This window comes from Anguilla anguilla, chromosome 7 (assembly GCF_013347855.1).
Source record: "Anguilla anguilla isolate fAngAng1 chromosome 7, fAngAng1.pri, whole genome shotgun sequence".
NCBI lineage: Eukaryota > Metazoa > Chordata > Actinopteri > Anguilliformes > Anguillidae > Anguilla > Anguilla anguilla.
In genome coordinates this window covers 56332192-56350766 of record NC_049207.1, presented here as the reverse complement: position 1 = coordinate 56350766, position 18575 = coordinate 56332192, and the positions used below count along the sequence as shown (strand labels likewise).

Below are 18575 nucleotides of genomic sequence, written 5' to 3'. Positions count from 1 at the left end.
TTAAGCAGTTTTACACAAAGACACGGCGAAGCTGCAGAGATCCTCTCTCCTCTGGCAGCTCTTTAATGAAAACAGGGAAATTATGTGTGAGTGCATGTGCTTGTGACTGATTGATGACAATTTTCTTTTTCTTTTTTTTTTTTTTAAAAAGCTTTAGATGCCTTAGGTTTACAACAAGCAAAGGAGATGCAGGTGCAAAATGTAATCAGGCTGTTTTAGAAAAGGAGATTTTTTTTCCCCCTCATTTGATCCAGAAATTAAAAATGAAATAGTACATTGTCGGAGATACTTCACAGCACTGAAATGAAAAGTTCATATGCATATTTAACAGGGTGACTGTCAGAATCCTTTGTAGTTTCCACTCTAAGTGTATGAGGCACCCTTTCTTCTTTGAAACTAATTAAATTCTGTTTTGCATTAGGTGAAATTGGGTCATGACAGTTTTTTTTTAAATTTTTAAACCAGAGATCGATGAAATTCTAATGCACAGGAACGGGTGGGGGTGGGGGGGACTCTGTTTCAGCTTTACTTTTGGCTCATAAGATGTGATGTTAACTGTGTTTAAAGCTGTGGACTTAATGTGCTATTATAAGAGTCATTGTGCCAGACCTGGGTTTGATGGCTGAGGCACATCAGACTCCGTGTGGCTCAGTCCATATGGAATATGGAATATGGAATATGATGTGAGTCCAGGAATCTTCAGAGCCGTCTCTAGACAGCTGCACAGGTGCACCCCTGAAGAGATAACAGCGGTCAGCATTATGATTTCCAGAGTTTCAGACGAGCACAAAAGTACTTCTACAAATGGCAAAGCAATTTTTTTATTTTTAAACCTCTGGCACCGACTTACTGTACCACAGAGCTGCCCGTATAAAAGAGAGACCGGTTCACTGTGTGTTTCTCATGGAGATCTGGGGTCTGAAGCTCAGTGTTGGGCTCTCTGCTTGCAGTGCACGCTGGTGTGCGAGTCTCTACACGGCACCGCCAATGACAAGGACAGCAGCCCTCTGGTGAACGCGGGTGAGTTCTCTTCTGCTCGTTCACAATTTCACACAGTTTCACACTCTGTTGTGCAATATTATTTATATTTGATACACTACGCTGTTTACTAGCTAATGGATACTAGTGCATTTAAAATGGAGTTTTTTTTTCTTCTGACAATGTTGTGAATTTTACGTTGTTATTTCCAGATGCCCTCGGGTTTTCAGTGTGTACAGAGGCCTTTTTACGAAGTCGCCCAGGGGCGTTCTCTAAAAAATGGCCGATCATTTACATTACAATTATAATTTAGCATGTATGTCCAGTCGAGGCTTGGAATTTGATTAAAGTTGTAAAGTGATGTGAATGAACCCCGGGGGGGGGGGGTGGGGGGTGGGTGTAGATGGATGTGGCAGGAGAGCCCCTCGCCGCCGGGCCTCACGCGTTTATAATCGCTGGATGCCGCGGGGCCGGCGTGGGGCCCCGGGCTGCGTTTGGTCCGCCTGGCCCAGTGCAGGGACACGCCGCTGGAGCTGGGCTGTGTGACCTTCAGCTGCGGTGGAGAGGGGTTCGAGCCGCGGGCGTCGCTGAAAAGCTCTCATTCTCTCAGTGAGCAGCGCAGCGTCGTTCCACAGCTGTGCTTACGGACCGACTGAATCAGACGGCTTAAAAGGCTTTTCACACTGCAGCCATGCCGCAGTCAGTTAGCGGACGCAAGGTCGCTCACACGGGCAAGAATGCTGTCTACTGAACGGAGACAGAACTCATTGAGGGGATAACGGCAGGTTTATTTTTTCTGTTCCTCGTGTTATTGTAGACGCTCCACATACACCACCGTATACATACACATGTTTAAAAGGGTTGTATTATTTAAAAAAGAAAAAGTTTTATATTCTGAAATATTTTACAAAATCTATGTGTAGTCATTGCATATCAAGTCTGGCCAGGGACCACCTTCTGTGACCTCCAGGGGTCCACAGATCCCCTGTTGAGAACCCAGCGTGTAGATCTCAGTATATTACGATGACCCGTTTAATGTTTAGGCTATTTTTTAAACGTCTTGGTAATGAAGTGATGCTGTGCCAGTTTGATTTCATCGACGCTTTGCACACGTGCGGTTGCTCGATGTTGACAGTGCAGATAATCCGTTTAGGTCACGTCTGCCTAATGAATTGCCTTTCTGAGTGGCGGTTCGCCGATGACCTCATTAAGAGCTGAGCAGTGATTGGGTGCTGCGGCCTGCTTGTGCGTCAGACCTGTGGCGGTTGGAGGGCAGCCTGCTTCAGTAGGCGTGTCCCTGCTGGTCTGGCACAAAGACCGAGAATTCAGTTTGATATGGATTATATGTCCAGGATCTGCTTAATAGCAGGAAACTGTTTGGCAGACTAAAGGGTGAACAGGCTGGGACCCCCCCCCCCCCCCCCCCCGCACCCCCATTTTTATTGACGCCAGTTAAAATTTGAAACATCCAGTGACTAGAGGTTGTCACAGTGCTGGCAGTTATATATGGGAGTCTCTGCATCCTAGATGAGTATTAACTCAGTTAATTTGTGATGCTTTAGGTACTGACTGACCGGTCAGCTGATCAGGGTCCATCTCCTGGAGCAGTGAATGCTTCTTACGGTTCTTATGGGAGAGTCTCTCTGTTATTATCATGGATGATAAAGGTGTTCATTAGAAACGGGTCTCATTTTTCATCGATTAAAAAAACTGAAAATATTCATTCCCTTCCTAGCGTCGTACCTAGCGCCGTACCTAGCATCGCACCTAGCATCTTACCTAGCGCCGTACCTAGCATCGTACCTAGCGCCATACCTAGCGCCGTACCTAGCATCGCACCTAGCATCGTACCTAGCGCCGTACCTAGCATCGCACCTTATTCAGTCGCTCATACGTGCTGATCTTTCTCGTTTTGTTAAATCCTGTTTTTGCTCTGTTTCTGGAGCCAGCTACTCCAGACAGAGTGTCTTAATCTGCTGGTTATCCTTAATTTTACCTAAAGTAGACGACGCCCATGCTTTGGCACTATTGCTAAGCCAACAGTGTTTTAAATAGAGAACGTGGTAAAACGGATTGCGGAAGGAGACAAAGATTTAGGTTTACTGAAGAGGAGATAGGGGCTGTAATTGGGAATACAAGTGTAAAAAACACAGTGTGTTTTAATGAGATTTTACTTGTGGTCTTTTGGCTATTTGTTAAGCCAACTTAAACTGTGATTTGTACCTTCAAAATAAAATGCGACTTGGTTATATATATTTATTTGGCTTACCTAAGCTGCTTCAGTGATGTAAGAGCCTATTCCAGTGAAGGATAAAAATTAAAATGATTTTTACCTTTCAGAGTTAAATCAGAGTTCCAAATGACCCCATTTCCCCTAGTGTTTATATCTGTGAGGTTCTATTTTCTTTGGAAACCCTGTTAAACTAATTAAATTAGCTTTGTTTCCCTGACATTATAAAATAAAAACACCCAAACCGTAGTCATTGATATTCAGTAGCGTTTCAAGAGAGAAAAAAAGATCTTCATAGAGAAAGGAAAGAAATTATCATGTTAAAAAAAAACGGTAGTTTGCTCCTTGTATTGATAGATAATCTTGTCATGAAAGAGAGTGTAGAATATTCAGCAGTTTGATTTGAAAGCGTGTTCTATAGCTCTATTGTTGAGCTTCAGGCTGGGACTTGCTTTGGGGAAATGGCAGTGCGTGTGTAATTATGCACCATTGAGGACGAGTTTAACCGAGTCAAGGTGCGGGGGGGTAATTTTCCTGGACGGAAGCCGTTCCCGGTCACACTGATTTGGCAGGGGCCTTTATTGGTGTGATTATGTTTTGACTGCCGCTCTTGCTGCAGATTCCAAGCTTGGCCCAGTTATTCATTAAAGAAGGTGCTTCCTGTGAATTGTAGGGGACAAAAGAAGCAGGAACCGTTTGACAGTTTAACAGCTTAGGCACCCCGGCACCCCCACCCTGCTCTGCTCCCCCCCCACCCCCCACCCCCCTGCCTCCTGCCCCCCCGATTCTCTGCACTGTACTGCTCTCGCTGATAAGAGCTTAATGCTCTCTTCAGCCCCGTTCCATTGATGGGTTTTTTTTTGCCACTTTCAAAATTCAAAACTGCAGAAATGTTGAGTTTGAAAGTATGTTAATAGTCCCACATTTTAATAACCCAGTGAAAAGTTTGAAATACGCAGTCTGAAGTTACACTGGATTATCATAAACATTTTCAAATATGCATTTAAAGCCGGTAATGGCATGGTGACTTTTGCAGAATGACTTCATTTTCCAAACAGCCAAACAGAAACAAAAAAGACAGTGATTTATAAAAACTGTAGCAGAAATATGCTTTCGTATCATACAGCTAAATTAATGCAATTAAATCTATTTCATGAGAACAGTTGGGTTTCAGCAGTAATTGAGCCGTAATGGGGTCTACAGGAACAGGTTTGAGCCATAATGGGGTATGTAGGGACTGGTTTGAGCCATAATGGTGTCTGTAGGAACAGGTTTGAGCCATAATGGTGTCTGTAGGAACAGGTTTGAGCCATAATGGGGTATGTAGGAACAGATTTGAGCCATAATGGGGTATGTAGGAACATGTATGGGGGTATGTTGAGCACTCAATGCCTTGAATATCACCATGGCAGTGCTCCCTGTTCACGCTCTCCAAACGCTGATTTTCTGTCTTGCAGTGTTCAAGAACCCGGTGTGTAAAGTTTACAGATTCCAGACGGTGGACTGCAAATGGATGCTGGTTCGAGAGCAGATGGCCGAGTGCACGCTGTCCTTCAACATCCCCAAGCAGCTCCTCACACTGTACATACAGGAGGACATGCGCAGGTGAGACTGCTTACGCTTCTCATACAGGAGGACATGCGCAGGTGAGACTGCTTACGCTCCTCATACAGGAGGACATGCGCAGGTGAGACTCATTTAACCGCTTAAAGGCCTGTGTACGAGCTGTACTCACAGGAGCGCTGAATTATTCACGTCTGTTTAGCACTTCAAAGTGCTGGACGAGCAGACAGCCTTTTCTTCTGGCTGCCTTTGTGTTGTGTGTACAATCTGTGGGTTTACCCAGAGTGCACTTCTGCACACTCAGAAGTGAGAATGGCTGCCCTGGGACTGCAGAAACGTGGGGAACGTGGGGAAGTTAAGAGTGAGTTTGGGGAGCTCCTCACAGCGAGGGCCCACTGACCCTTTAAAAAGGTAACACAGGTCTGGTGTGAAAAAGCCCAAAAACATCAGAGCTTCTGCTTGGGCTTGACGCTTTCTTGGCTGGCTTGTGAGGGTGTGAAACATGGATTTGTTTCCTCCCCCCCCCGATTTAGAGATCAGCAGCCGAGCGTCTTCTCCTCCGTCTCCTGTAGTGTTGATCGGCGTGTTTGAGATCGGCGTGTTTGAGATCGGCGTGTTTGAGATCGGCGCGTTTGAGATCGGAGCGTTTGAGATCGGAGCGTTTGAGATCGGCGCGTTTGAGATCGGCGCGTTTGAGATCGGCGCGTTTGAGATCGGCGCGTTTGAAATCGGCGCGTTTGAGAACGGCGTGTTTGAGATCGGCGCGTTTGAGATCGGCGGGTCTGAAATCGGCGCGTTTGAGATCGGCGCGTTTGAGATCGGCGCGTTTGAGATCGGCGTGTTTGAGATCGGCGTGTTTGAAATTCGGCGCGTGAGATCGGCGCGTTTGAGATCGGCGTGTTTGAGATCGGCGTGTTTGAAATTCGGCGCGTGAGATCGGCGCGTTTGAGATCGGCGTGTTTGAGATCGGCGTGTTTGAGATCGGCGTGTTTGAGATCGGCGTGTTTGAGATCGGCGTGTTTGAGATCGGCGTGTTTGAGATCGGCGTGTTTGAGATCGGCGTGTTTGAGATCGGCGTGTTTGAGATCGGCGTGTTTGAGATCGGCGTGTTTGAGATCGGCGTGTTTGAGATCGGCGTGTTTGAGATCGGCGTGTTTGAGATCGGCGTGTTTGAGATCGGCGTGTTTGATATCGGCTGGTTTGATATCGGCTGGTGTGAAATCGGCGCGTTTGAAATCGGCGCGTTTGAGATCGGCGCGTTTGAGATCGGCGCGTTTGAGATCGGCGCGTTTGAGATCGGCGCGTTTGAGATTGGCGTGTTTGAGATCGGCGTGTTTGAAATCGGCGTGTCTTTGCGTCTGTTCCGTGGTGCGTTGCGTGTTCCCGGCTCGCAGACTGATACGCTACCGTCTCCTCACCTTCCTCCTACATCAACTTGAAGGAAAGTCGAAGGAAAATATCGCTGATGAAGTGTCTTCCGTCTCCACATTATTTTGCGGAATTGATGATGAATGTTTCGTCTGTGGATGGGGCATTAGCCAGACGTATGAAGCCAGATGCAAAACTAGGCATTGAAAAGGTTCCAATTGATAGGAGTTCAAAAGACAACATTTGTCTCAATTTCATACATTTTCTCCAGTCCGAAGAGGAAAATACAAACCTTTAGAACGGGTTTCTGTGCAAATATTTGTAGTCCCAGTCCTGTAGGGTTTACTGTCTGCTTCTATGAATGTGTGTAGGCCCGGTCCTGTAGGGTTTACTGCCTGCTTCTCTGAATGTGTGTAGGCCCGGTCCTGCAGGTTTTACTGTCTGCTTCTGTGAATGTGTAGGCCCAGTCCTGTAGGGTTTACTGCCTGCTTCTGTGAATGTGTGTCATGCATGGGTGTGATATTCCCTGTGGTGGACTTCAGGAACATCTTAATAAATGAGTTTTAGACCTCAGCTTGTGTTCTGCAGTTATTCAGCGATAGAGATGTCTGTTCAGTGTCAGGTCCTGCTGCTCATGCCCAGACAGCCTGATGCACCTTGGAGCTGGCTAGCCCATCTGAAGTAATGGGGCCTATCTAGCAGCCCCAGGCGGGACTCCAGATGCCCCGAAGGCTCAGCTCCAGAATATCAGGGGTTCAGGGGTCACACGCATGCTGGGGGACGGGCTGGGCACAGTGACGGAACAGGCCTGTGTTCCAAGTAGGTCGTTTATTGTTGGAGAGAAAAAGGAGGTTGAATATCTACGGCTGAGCGAAAGGCAGATATGAGGGCGATGTGCACATCCAGTGAGTCAGATGAGCAGTCCGATTGCTGGCCTCTGATTGGTAGATGCTGAAGTGCATTGTGGGGAGGTTATTGACATCACGGACGCCGTGTTTGATTCTGCAGCACGGCTGAAGTGCAGTGCCCTGGGTACGAGAGGAGCCGCGCGGCTGCAGATTACCGCTAAGTGGTTAAGATGTTACCCGCGTGCTGCTCTTGGACAGGGAGGGGAGAAAAAGACGCAGATTTTTATCTTTCTTCTTTTACAGTATGAAGCTTTCAGGAGTTCCCTTTGTTCCCCTCGCATATCATTTATTCAGCCCCTTCGCCGCGACGGCGGGTGCATTAGAGTCGGCGTTCGAGCTGCTCTGCTGAGCTGCCACTGTGCCTGCGCGGATATCAGCGCGGCTGTCCTGAGGCGGGGGGGGGGGGGGGTCGGGGGGGTTGGGGGTGGCGGGGGGGAGTTGACATCCTTTAGTGTCTCAGCCTCTCTGATGGTGCTCCGTCCCTCCCTGTCTTCAGTTCTCTCCCTCGCTCTCTCTCTCTCTCTGTCACACTTTCCCTTTAAAGGCTCTTTTTTCCCCCAGAGTTTGAGTCTCTCTCTCCTCCCTGCTTCTCTCTGCCATCGTCCCGCGGCATCTCTGTCTCCTGTGAAACCATAACGAGCCGAGCAGACGCGTGCCGACCGGTCCAGACCGGTCCAGACTGGTCCATTTCCAGATGTGGAAATGTAATTAAGATGGTGTGCTTCCTTCAGCCATGTTGAATGCCATGTCAATCCAGCACACTGCAAAGGCCAAAGATCAAGCCAGTCTCAACAAGTAGTTTATTTCTAGTACCTTTTTTGCTAAATAAGACACAAATATTGCCAGTGGGGTAAGAAAATCTCACTTTGCAAACAAACAGTAATAGTAACAAGATAATATTTTCTACTTGAGAGACGAACAAAAGATATTATGCCTCATTGAAAGACTAAAGTACGTGTGAAGACAGACTTGTTCTGCAGGGCAGGCAGCAGAGATTGGAGCGATTGAGGCAAATCTGCATCATGGAAAGCAGAAGAATAAACAGCCACAGCAGTGAATCAACGCTCAAACAGCCTTTGATATTCAGCAGAGCTGAGAGAGGTGACCGAAGTGTGAGAGATCGTTATCTGAGGTTTTGGGAGAAAACATAAAGGCATGCATTAAACTGTAGAAAATGTAATGTTGCTGTTTTTTTGTCAATTCTGTACTAATAATCCTACTAAAAATGTATCTCTGCGTGGTACCTGTTAAAGCCTCTGTGTTCCTGCATGATTCTGCTGAGAGGGACTCGGTGTGTTTACGGTGAGAGGAACTCGGTGTGTTTACGGTGAGAGGAACTCTGTGTGTGTTTACGGTGAGAGGAACTCTGTGTGTGTTTACGGTGAGAGGAACTCTGTGTGTGTTTATGGCGAGAGGAACTCGGTGTGTGTTTACGGTGAGAGGAACTCTGTGTTTACGGTGAGAGGAACTTGGTGTGTGTTTATGGCGAGAGGAACTCGGTGTGTGTTTACGGTGAGAGGAACTCTGTGTTTATGGCGAGAGGAACTCGGTGTGTGTTTACGGTGAGAGGAACTCTGTGTGTGTTTACGGTGAGAGGAACTCTGTGCGTGTTTACGGTGAGAGGAACTCGGTGTGTGTTTACGGTGAGAGGGACTCTGTGTGTTTACGGTGAGAGGGGACTCGGTGTGTTTACGGTGAGAGGAACTTGGTGTGTGTTTACGGTGAGGGGAACTCGGTGCGTGTTTACGGTGAGAGGGACTCTGTGTGTTTACGGTGAGAGGAACTCTGTGTGTGTTTACGGTGAGAGGAACTTGGTGTGTGTTTACGGTGAGAGGAACTCGGTGTGTGTTTGCGGTGAGAGGAACTTGGTGTGTGTTTACGGTGAGAGGAACTCTGTGTGTGTTTACGGTGAGAGGAACTTGGTGTGTGTTTACGGTGAGAGGAACTCGGTGTGTGTTTACGGTGAGGGGAACTCGGTGTGTGTTTACGGTGAGAGGAACTCGGTGTGTGTTTACGGTGAGAGGAACTCGGTGCGTGTTTACGGTGAGAGGAACTCGGTGTGTGTTTACGGTGAGGGGAACTCGGTGTGTGTTTACGGTGAGAGGGGACTCTGTGTGTTTACGATGAGAGGAACTCCGTGTGTGTTTACGGTGAGAGGAACTCGGTGTGTGTTTACGGTGAGAGGAACTCGGTGTGTGTTTACGGTGAGGGGAACTCGGTGTGTGTTTACGGTGAGAGGGAACTCGGTGTGTGTTTACGGTGAGAGGAACTTGTGTGTGTTTACGGTGAGAGGGGACTCGGTGTGTTTACGGTGAGAGGCACTATGTGTGTGTTTACGTTGAGCGGTTGCTCAGACAGACAGACAGAGCGCAGAGTTCGCCGCGTCGTGTGTCCGGCTCGGCTGTGGGGATTAAATGGCGCTCTGCAGAGGCCGGCTGGAGGATCGGAGCGGCACGCCGGGCTTAACCTTCTGCTTTGATCAGATCGCCGGCCCTTTAATGGCCACGCGGAGTCAGCGCCTCCGGTTGAGTCTCACATCTGAGAGCCGCCGCAGATCCCCGCTGCTGCAGTGGGACGCAGAGGGAGGAGCGCCCCCTTCTGGCACCAGGTGCAACAGCAGCCTGGTTTTCCTGTCCGTTCTGCCGTCCGGGTGCTGATCAGGTCCAGGCCAGCTCGGCGCGGTCTCTGTAGCGGGAGACTGCGTGGCTGCAGCTGTGATTGGCCCCAGGGGGAGGCCGAGAGCCGACTGCGGAAAAACCGCCACTTTCAAACCGCTTCTTTCTTCCAGTCCTCCCGCGCTGGGATTGGGCGTGTCACTTCCAGACCGGCTGGTTTATGTGTGCGAGCATCGCTCACCGTCATCATAACCATGTGCTTGTGCCACTTCATCCGTTAGCGTATAATCAGCTATGTAATGCCGCCGGAGGCGTCATGGCTGATATCAGCTCACGCAAACTCTGCTGGCCAATCACGCAGCACCTCTGCGGGTGTGCATCGCTAAACGGCGTGCTTGTTCTCTGCGGCCGTTTTCACCCAATCGAAGTGGGTTATTCAGCAGCTCCTGAAGCCCAAATATGGAAGTTGTTTTTGCGATATTTTAAAAGTGAAGCCCATCTGTCCCAGTTTAAAAAAGCTGATGTGGTTCAGGCAGTCCGCACTGACAGATGTCTGTCCGCCATTCTGAAGGCTATAATAACACAGTTCGGCTCTAACGACAGTTATATCACTCAAGCTCTCCCCCTGCGAGGGAGCCCAGAGTGCTTTTCAAAGAGCAACAGCAAAAATGAAGCTTCTGTAAGAACAGCTCTCCACAAATAAAAGTCCATTTTTTGCCAAATTATAAGGTGTCGCAGTAGTCCTGTAAATAGACTTGAATGAAAGTTGGTAAGACGGAGATGTAATGTTTTAATTACTGTGACAGTTGTGTCTCACTCGATAGCGTGTTTCATTATGTGCACTCTGTAATTACTTGGTCAACTGTATCCTGCGTTTGTTTCTCTCTTGATTAAAGATATTTCAGTTACCTTGCTATGAATTACTGTCTTAAGTAATGATCGATGGCTTCATCCTTGTGCGCTTGCTAACTAGCCTGTCTGCTTATGCCGACAGCACTGAAATTAACATTTAAAATATAATACACATAACCTTATGTATCACCCCAGATAGACAACATAGTTTAATATTATTATGCTTCTGACATCACTCATCATGCCTGACTAACAGTCCAAATTAACTGTCTGGAAAAAAAACGTACGAAAAAAAGCCACTGTGCTTATGTCATCATCAAAACAGTCATAACATTTACTTAAAATACAATTGTCTTCTATCTTAATTGGAGAACATTAGATATTCAAGCCTCTTGTGAACAATATTAAATAAAATATCTGTGTGAAGTAAAATTAATTACCACTTCAAAATCAAGAAAGCTGAATTGAAAGAATACATTTTTGAAGGCACAGGCAAATACACAAATGTTTTCGCAGCTAAATTCCACACATGAAAATATCCCAGTGTAAAAATAGGAGCTGTTGGATTCAGAACTGCGTATTCTGTAGTATTCATATGATTTTTCATTGCGTCATCCGGGCGTGTCGAGTGCGAGTTATGACTAGAACGTTCCAGGAAACATCCAGGTTAAATCCGTCATACTTATACAAACAAGGCATCTCTGCTACTGCAGGCGATCGCTTACTTTACCACCTCCCCCGATTGGCTGACGCTAATGGTGGACTAGCGAGCAGGCCCAGGTAGCCTGATGCTAACGGTGGACTAGCGAGCAGGCCCAGGTAGCCTGACGCTAACAGTGGACTAGCGAGCAGGCCCAGGTAGCCTGACGCTAACAGTGGACTAGCGAGCAGGCCCAGGTAGCCTGATGCTAACGGTGGACTAGCGAGCAGGCCCAGGTAGCCTGATGCTAACGGTGGACTAGCGAGCAGGCCCAGGTAGCCTGATGCTAACCGTGGACTAGCGAGCAGGCCCAGGTAGCCTGATGCTAACGGTGGACTAGCGAGCAGGCCCAGGTAGCCTGATGCTAACGGTGGACTAGCGAGCAGGCCCAGGTAGCCTGATGCTAACGGTGGACTAGCGAGCAGGCCCAGGTAGCCTGAAGCTAATGGTGGACTAGCGAGCAGGCCCAGGTAGCCTGACGCTGACGGAGGCCTAGCGAGCAGGCCCAGGTAGCCTGACGCTGACGGAGGCCTAGCGAGCAGGCCCAGGTAGCCTGACGCTAACGGAGGCCTAGCGAGCAGGCCCAGGTAGCCTGACGCTAACAGTGGACTAGCGAGCAGGCCCAGGTAGCCTGACGCTAACAGTGGACTAGCGAGCAGGCCCAGGTAGCTTGACGCTAAAGGAGGCCTAGCGAGCAGGCCCAGGTAGCCTGACGCTAACGGAGGCCTAGCGAGCAGGCCCAGGTAGCCTGACGCTAACGGAGGCCTAGCGAGCAGGGCCAGGTAGCCTGACGCTAACGGAGGCCTAGCGAGCAGTCCCAGGTAGCCTGACGCTAACGGAGGCCTAGCGAGCAGGCCCAGGTAGCCTGACGCTAACGGAGGCCTAGCGAGCAGGCCCAGGTAGCCTGACGCTAACGGAGGCCTAGCGAGCAGGCCCAGGTAGCCTGACGCTAACAGTGGACTAGCGAGCAGGCCCAGGTAGCCTGACGCTAACGGAGGCCTAGCGAGCAGGCATCCTTTAGGCGGTGGACCGCGCCTGCCTGGAAGAAAGACAGTGTCTCATGCTCGCGCATCATTCCCGTCCAGAGACGCGTATATTACCGCTAACATAAAAGCATCGAGCGTGTGGGCGGTGTGGATGCGCGGAAGCGTGCCAGTGGGGTTTGTTAGACGAATTATTGGCTCCGCAGTCCTGTACAATGCGCTCCCTGTGGGTGCTTTGATTGTACCTGACACCGCCAGCCTGAGTGGGTTGCAGTAATAAAGGTCTTTAATTGCGTTGCGTTCGTACTGGGGAGCGCTCCGCGCAGCAGCGGCTGGAGCATTGTTAACTTGCTGTTCGCTGCTCACTGCCAAGGCCCACGGCTTGTGTTCATTAAGTCGCGTTCGTGCTGAAGGGGGAATTGCGGTTAACCGTTGATAGCTGTGAGTTTTTACAGTAATCAAGGTCCTTAAGTTGGAAGCATGAACTGTTAAAGGACAGTGCAGGTGGGCTAGATGCTTTTCGTGTGTGTGGTTCTTTTATAAAGTTGAAGTACGTCCTGCTCTGTTCGTCAGAGTGTAGCTGAGGACAGGGCGTTTGTATTCAGACCCGCGCAGCCGAACCTCCCCAGCTGCAGGGTCTGGATTGGCTGCGGATTTCGGGCTGGGAGTGAAAGGGCTGGCCGTCACTAATCGGGGCGCTTCTGTCAGATGGGGGTCTGTAGTCCTGGTCCTGGAGAGCCACAGGGTCCTCCTTAAAATCAGAGACCGATTCAGACCCTGCAAACCATCTGCTTTCATCGATCAGTTTAGTGCAAACTTGCGCCTCTCCAAGACCAGAGTTCCAGACGTTGCTGCACTATAAAAACAAAAATAATTGTGCTACTTTCCCTGTTTTAGTGATTCACACAGCTTTTAACCCTCAGCGTGCCGTGCGTGCATTTGTGTGGGGTCTCAGTGTTTGTAATAAGCTGCAGGATTCTGTGTCCCGGGTTGTGTTGGATGCCCACCCTGTTTCCTGCGTTTGGCCCTGTTTCCTGCGTTTGGGTCGAGCCTGAGCCTCACTCCCATACAGCATCATGGGCTGGAGGGTTCTGGGAAGGGTTTGGAACCGTTTGTGAATGTGGCGTGATGTATTTTGTTGAGTCTTCATTTGGTGGAACAGAGTGCTCTGCAAGCTCTCTACGTTAATACACTGACTGCTGTGCTGATGCTCCCTGACTGTTAGGTAAAGGTGTGAACTATTCACCATGTCCTTGTGCGATGGATTTTACTGCGTGTGTATTTACCAAGTCAATGGATTTTAATTACGTTCTGAACTTTACTCAGGCTCTCTGTTTGTCTCTCTTTATCATTTCTCTGTGTTTCTCTGTCTCTCTCTCTATCTTTCTCCCTCTCCCCCGCTCCCACTCTCCCCCCTTCTCTCACTCTCTCCCCTTCTCTCACTCTCTCTCTCTCTCTAGGATACAGGAGCTGAAGGATCTGGGCGAGCTCTCCCCTCACTGGGATCATCTACGGAAGGAGGTGATCGCTCACTACAGCCAGGTTATCTGCGGCTACCAGGAAACCCTCACAGAGCTAAACAAGCTCACAGGTGAGTCCCTCCCGACTAAACAACCCTAACCCTAACCCTGAAACCCTCACAGAGCTAAACAAACCTAACCCTGAAACCCTCTCAGAGCTAAACAACCCTAACCCTGAAACCCTCTCAGAGCTAAACAAACCTAACCCTAACCCTGAAACCCTCACAGAGCTAAACAAGCTCACAGGTGAGTCCCTCCCGACTAAACAACCCTAACCCTGAAACCCTCACAGAGCTAAACAAGCTCCCTCCAGGTCCCTCCAGGTCCCTCCAGATCCCACCCATTAGCATCCCTAAAACCAGTAACAACTCTCAGCTCTTTCTCTGGGCTCGTTTCTGTATGCACATGCGTTGAGATTTGTGTGGTCGCAGAGTTGAGCTGAACTATGGGCTTATCAGTAGCTGTAAGTTTTGCTTTCAGCTTGGCCTTGGTCTTACGAAAGCGCTCGTCTGACATTGTTTGCTTTCCATCCGAGTGTTTGCCGGCTGCGGTGTAATTCGGGCATTTGTATTCTGTGTAGTCACACTGCAGGGGCGGCTGCGGCTTCATAGCTCACTAAATCTCCGGACGCACTTGGCTGGGCTCTGCTGAATGCGCCTGGCTAGGGCTGGAGCGGCAGTCTGAACATAAAGCCACAGCCTGCGCACTGCGGAGGGGTCCTGTAGACGCACAGAAAATTATAGCAAACAAAAAGCTATCAAAACCCTCTGTGTACACATTTATATCAGATATAAACAGAAACTGTCAACAAAGTTTTGACTAGTATGCAAATAGGTAGGATGGGAGGGCTGTTGAAATTGCTGTCTTCTTTGTGAAAGCGTTTATTTGTGGAGCGTCAGCGTAGATATCCACAGCCAGTGTTGGCATTAGTTATTACATTACATTACATTACAGGCATTTAGCAGACGCTCTTATCCAGAGTGACGTACAACAAGTGCATTAGTTCAAAGTGCAAAGTGCAGTTATGAGACATGTATGACTTTGTGCTGAGGCCATTGAACTTTTCAGTGAAAATTTTTTTAATGAATTTTTTGTGGAAGTTTAGTGATTTTCTGCTTCACGAACTGAGCAGTCAGTAAGCCTAACTTGACAAACTGATTTTGTGAAGAGAGTGTAGCACTTGCATTAACTTGTAAGTCAGAGTTAAGCACAAACGTTGATTGAAAGCAGGCCTAAATCTGTATTTTTCATATTTTTACATGTTTGTGTGCTCCTGGAGATGTTGTTGTTGCTTTTGGTTTCTTGATCGTTCTGAAGGTCTGCTCCATTTTCTCTCTTCATTTTAATTTTCTATTGTTTTGAGTTTCCGTAGCAACAAAACAATTTAATTTAAATCCAGGCCAGCAAGACTAAAAAGAAGCCAAAACTAATTCTGATGCTACACTTTAAGTTCCTGATTTATATATTCAGCCAGTGGGTGTAGAATTTGGAGAACCTTTGGAGGAGCGCTCATTGTGTAATTACATATGTGGAAGAAAAGGCACTTTGTTTTTAATGAAATGGAACCGTCTCAATTTTAGAGGAGCGCTTTCTGCCCACATCTTCATTTTACTGGTGAGCTCTCGTTGAGTTTATGCCAAAGGTGAATTGCTTTTTACTTTTAAAAAAGTACATAGTTTTATTTCTTTATTTAACCTCACAGATCAGCTGAGAAGGCATTCTCTTTGCAGTGATGATCAATCCGAGATAGGGGGTGATTAGGTGGCAGAAGTAGAGAGCCAGTTTTTCTGGGAATTTGGCCAGGACATCGGGGTTAACACCTCTACTCTCTGGAAAAGTGCCGTGGGATCTTTATGACCAGGGTGAGTCAGGAGCCCGTTTTAATGTGTGGTCTGTAGCCTACAGCACAGTGTCCCCATCACTGGGCTGGGGTACTGGGTTTTTGTTCTGAAGAACTCCTCCTGCTGTCCCAACCAACACGTGTTCCCTCAGCGGCCGGGGGGGGGGGGCTACCTGAGCCCACAGCTGCTGGACGTCTGTAGTTAGCCATGTGGGGGGGGAGGGGGTGGGTTTAGGCTCCTGAGATGCTTGTAGGCAGTCCTGGCTTCTTTTCACTCTGTTTTCTTCCAGCTGAGCTGCATGGTGTGTAGCACACACACACACACACACACACACACACACACACATACAAACAATAATTATCATTGGGGTATAGAGGCCCTGAGAGAGAGGCCCTTACCACTCCACAGCGCCCCCTGGGTGTGGTGTGGGGTATAACGCTCGCTGTGTGTTTCTAACTGCAGTACAGTGCGCTGCAGCTCTGGCACATTTATTAAGCAGCAGGTCGTCAGCGGGGTGATGCGCAGCCTGGCGCTGGGCCCCGGCTGTAATGAATGAGGCTCTTATGTTTGGTGCTGCTTGGTTTGGCTGCGCTGTGCTGTTCCAGGCCCCTCTCCCTGCCTCTCCCTGCATCTGTCTTATGAAGGATGATGGCTGCCCTCTCCCCACTTGAGCATGGAGGCGGCGGTCGCCGTTCTGCATTTTGACGAGGCTGAGAGTCGCCCGTAGCTTCGCCCGTGCGGTCGCTGTCCCGCGCGGTCGCCGTCCCGCGCGGCGGCCTGGCCTCCGCGTCCTCAGTTCCCCGCGTCACAGAGAATCCCAGCGACTGCAGGATATTCATTATTGAAGCGTAATGTTATTAAAAATGCAAATGTTAAACTTGTAACAGCTGCGCTCCTCTTCGTGCCAGACCCCCTCCCTCAGAACACGCCAGACCCCCTCTGACGCGTTTTCAGTTTTATTCATTTTTAGTTCAACATCAGCTGACCCCGGGATACCTCAGACACCCCGATAACCCAGCACAGCTTTGCTGACGAGAGGCTCGTTTTCTCTCTCTCTCTCTCTCTCTCTCTCTCTCTCTCTCTCTCTCTGTCTCTCTGCCTCTGTCTCTCTCTCTCTCTCTCTCTCTCTCTCTCTCTCTCTGTCTCTCTGCCTCTGTCTCTCTCTCTCTCTCTCTCTGTCTCTCTGCCTCTGTCTCTCTCTCTCTCCCTCTCTCTCTGCCTCTGTCTCTCTCTCTCTCCCTCTCTCTCTGTCTCTCTGCCTCTGTCTCTCTCTCTCTCTCTCTCTCTGTCTCTCTGCCTCTGTCTCTCTCTCTCTCTCTCTCTCTGTCTCTCTGCCTCTGTCTCTCTCTGTCTCTCTCTGCCTTTCTCTTTCTCTCTGTCTCTCCCTCTCTCTGTCTCTCTGCCTCTCTCTCTCTCTCTCTCTGTCTCTCTTGTTTTCACTGCTCCAGCGCTCGCTGCTCTAGGTGTGTGTGGGGCAGACAGAAGGGTGGGAGGGGCTGGATAGTAATGCTTTTGTCATTTACACACTGCACTAAAAAATCAGGTGTGCCTTTTGTGGAAAGATGGACAGAGTATGTATTTTGCATCAGCTATATATTGGTATATTCTTGTCTGTGGAAAGTTTGAAAATAATTGACAGTTGGCTACTGGAGAGCACGGAAATGGTACAGTGGTTTTAATGCAGCTTCAGTGTGAAATTCAGTGGGCCTGGGCTGAGTGTCTCAGAGTCTGACTCTGCTGTGTAGTGATTTGTAGTGATTCTCATTGGCTGAAACAATAACACAGCCGAGCGAGACAGTTCCCCCCCTCGGGAATAAAGTCTGTTATTTAGTCAGTATCCCGCGTACCAGATAAACCTGACTGATGCTGCGCCCACGTTCTGCAGGACCCCGGTTAGGTAAACCTGACTGATGCTGCGCCCACGTTCTGCAGGACCCCGGTTAGGCTGAGTGCTGCGCCCACGTTCTGCAGGACCCCGGTTAGGCTGAGTGCTGCGCCCACATTCTGCAGGACCCCGGTTAGGCTGAGTGCTGCCCCCACGTTCTGCAGGACCCCGGTTAGGTAAACCTGACTGCGTGCTGCGCCCACGTTCTGCAGGGCCCCGGTTAGGTAAACCTGACTGAGTGCTGCGCCCACGTTCTGCAGGACCCCGGTTAGGCTGAGTGCTGCGCCCACGTTCTGCAGGGCCCCGGTTAGGTAAACCTGACTGAGTGCTGCCCCCACGTTCTACAGGACCCCGGTTAGGCTGGTTATGGTTCCAGCGGTTTGTGGCTGATTAAAATAAATCAGGAAGTGGCCTGGAGCTGAGGAGTCTCCTCTGAGACGCGCTCAGCGCAGACCGTTCACTGCGCTCAGTTCCCTGCTCATCGATCTCACCTTCGGCCCTGAATTGGCTGGTAATGTGATTTTGGCCTTGTTTGCTGTACTGAGCGTGCCGCAAGGCAGGGCTGATACGCAGCCGACGCCAAAGAGGAACGGGCTGAAGAAGAACAGGCTGAAGAAGAACAGGCTTTCTGTTCTTAAATACAAGTCGTGAATTTGAGGGGCTGATTTTAACGGCGGTACTGTTAGGCTTTTATGATTTACACTGGAACGCATATGTGAGTGTGTATGTATGTATTGTTATGCTATTCACTTTCACTGAGAATACGTGGCATTGCTGTTATTGGCGGTGGAATGGAAATGTGCAGGCTGGGTCGTTCCTCCTGTTCAGCGGCTGGCGGAACACGGGGTCTCTGAGACGGCAAACAAAGCGCCACACGGACGCCACCCTGACCTTGAGCAGCGACCTTGGACTGCGCCACAATAGCTACTGTAAAGAAAGCAGAACATTTTTTCCTTCTGTAAGGAGATGATGATTTTCCGGAGAAGGCGCTCTGTGATGTGTAAGATGGAGAGCTGGAGTCATGCGGGTCGCGTCGGGCTGTGGCGTCGGCAGTCAGAACCGCAGACCTGGTCTTGAGAGAGCGACAAATCGGAATATTTGAATAGCCAGTGCTGATGCATTCTGGTCCATA

At 49.3% G+C, this 18575-nt stretch overlaps 1 protein-coding gene across 7 annotated transcripts in view; it reads left to right on the top strand.

Moving 5' to 3' along the window:
• inpp4b (inositol polyphosphate-4-phosphatase type II B) overlaps positions 1-18575 on the top strand; it is a 200846-nt gene that overhangs the window by 152821 nt on the left and 29450 nt on the right. For all 7 annotated transcript variants that reach the window (XM_035426138.1, XM_035426137.1, XM_035426139.1 and 4 more), the window contains 3 exons: positions 951-1020; positions 4666-4813; positions 13658-13788. In XM_035426138.1, the coding sequence (XP_035282029.1) occupies positions 951-1020; positions 4666-4813; positions 13658-13788 (349 nt within the window). The remainder of the gene's footprint in view (positions 1-950; positions 1021-4665; positions 4814-13657; positions 13789-18575) is intronic.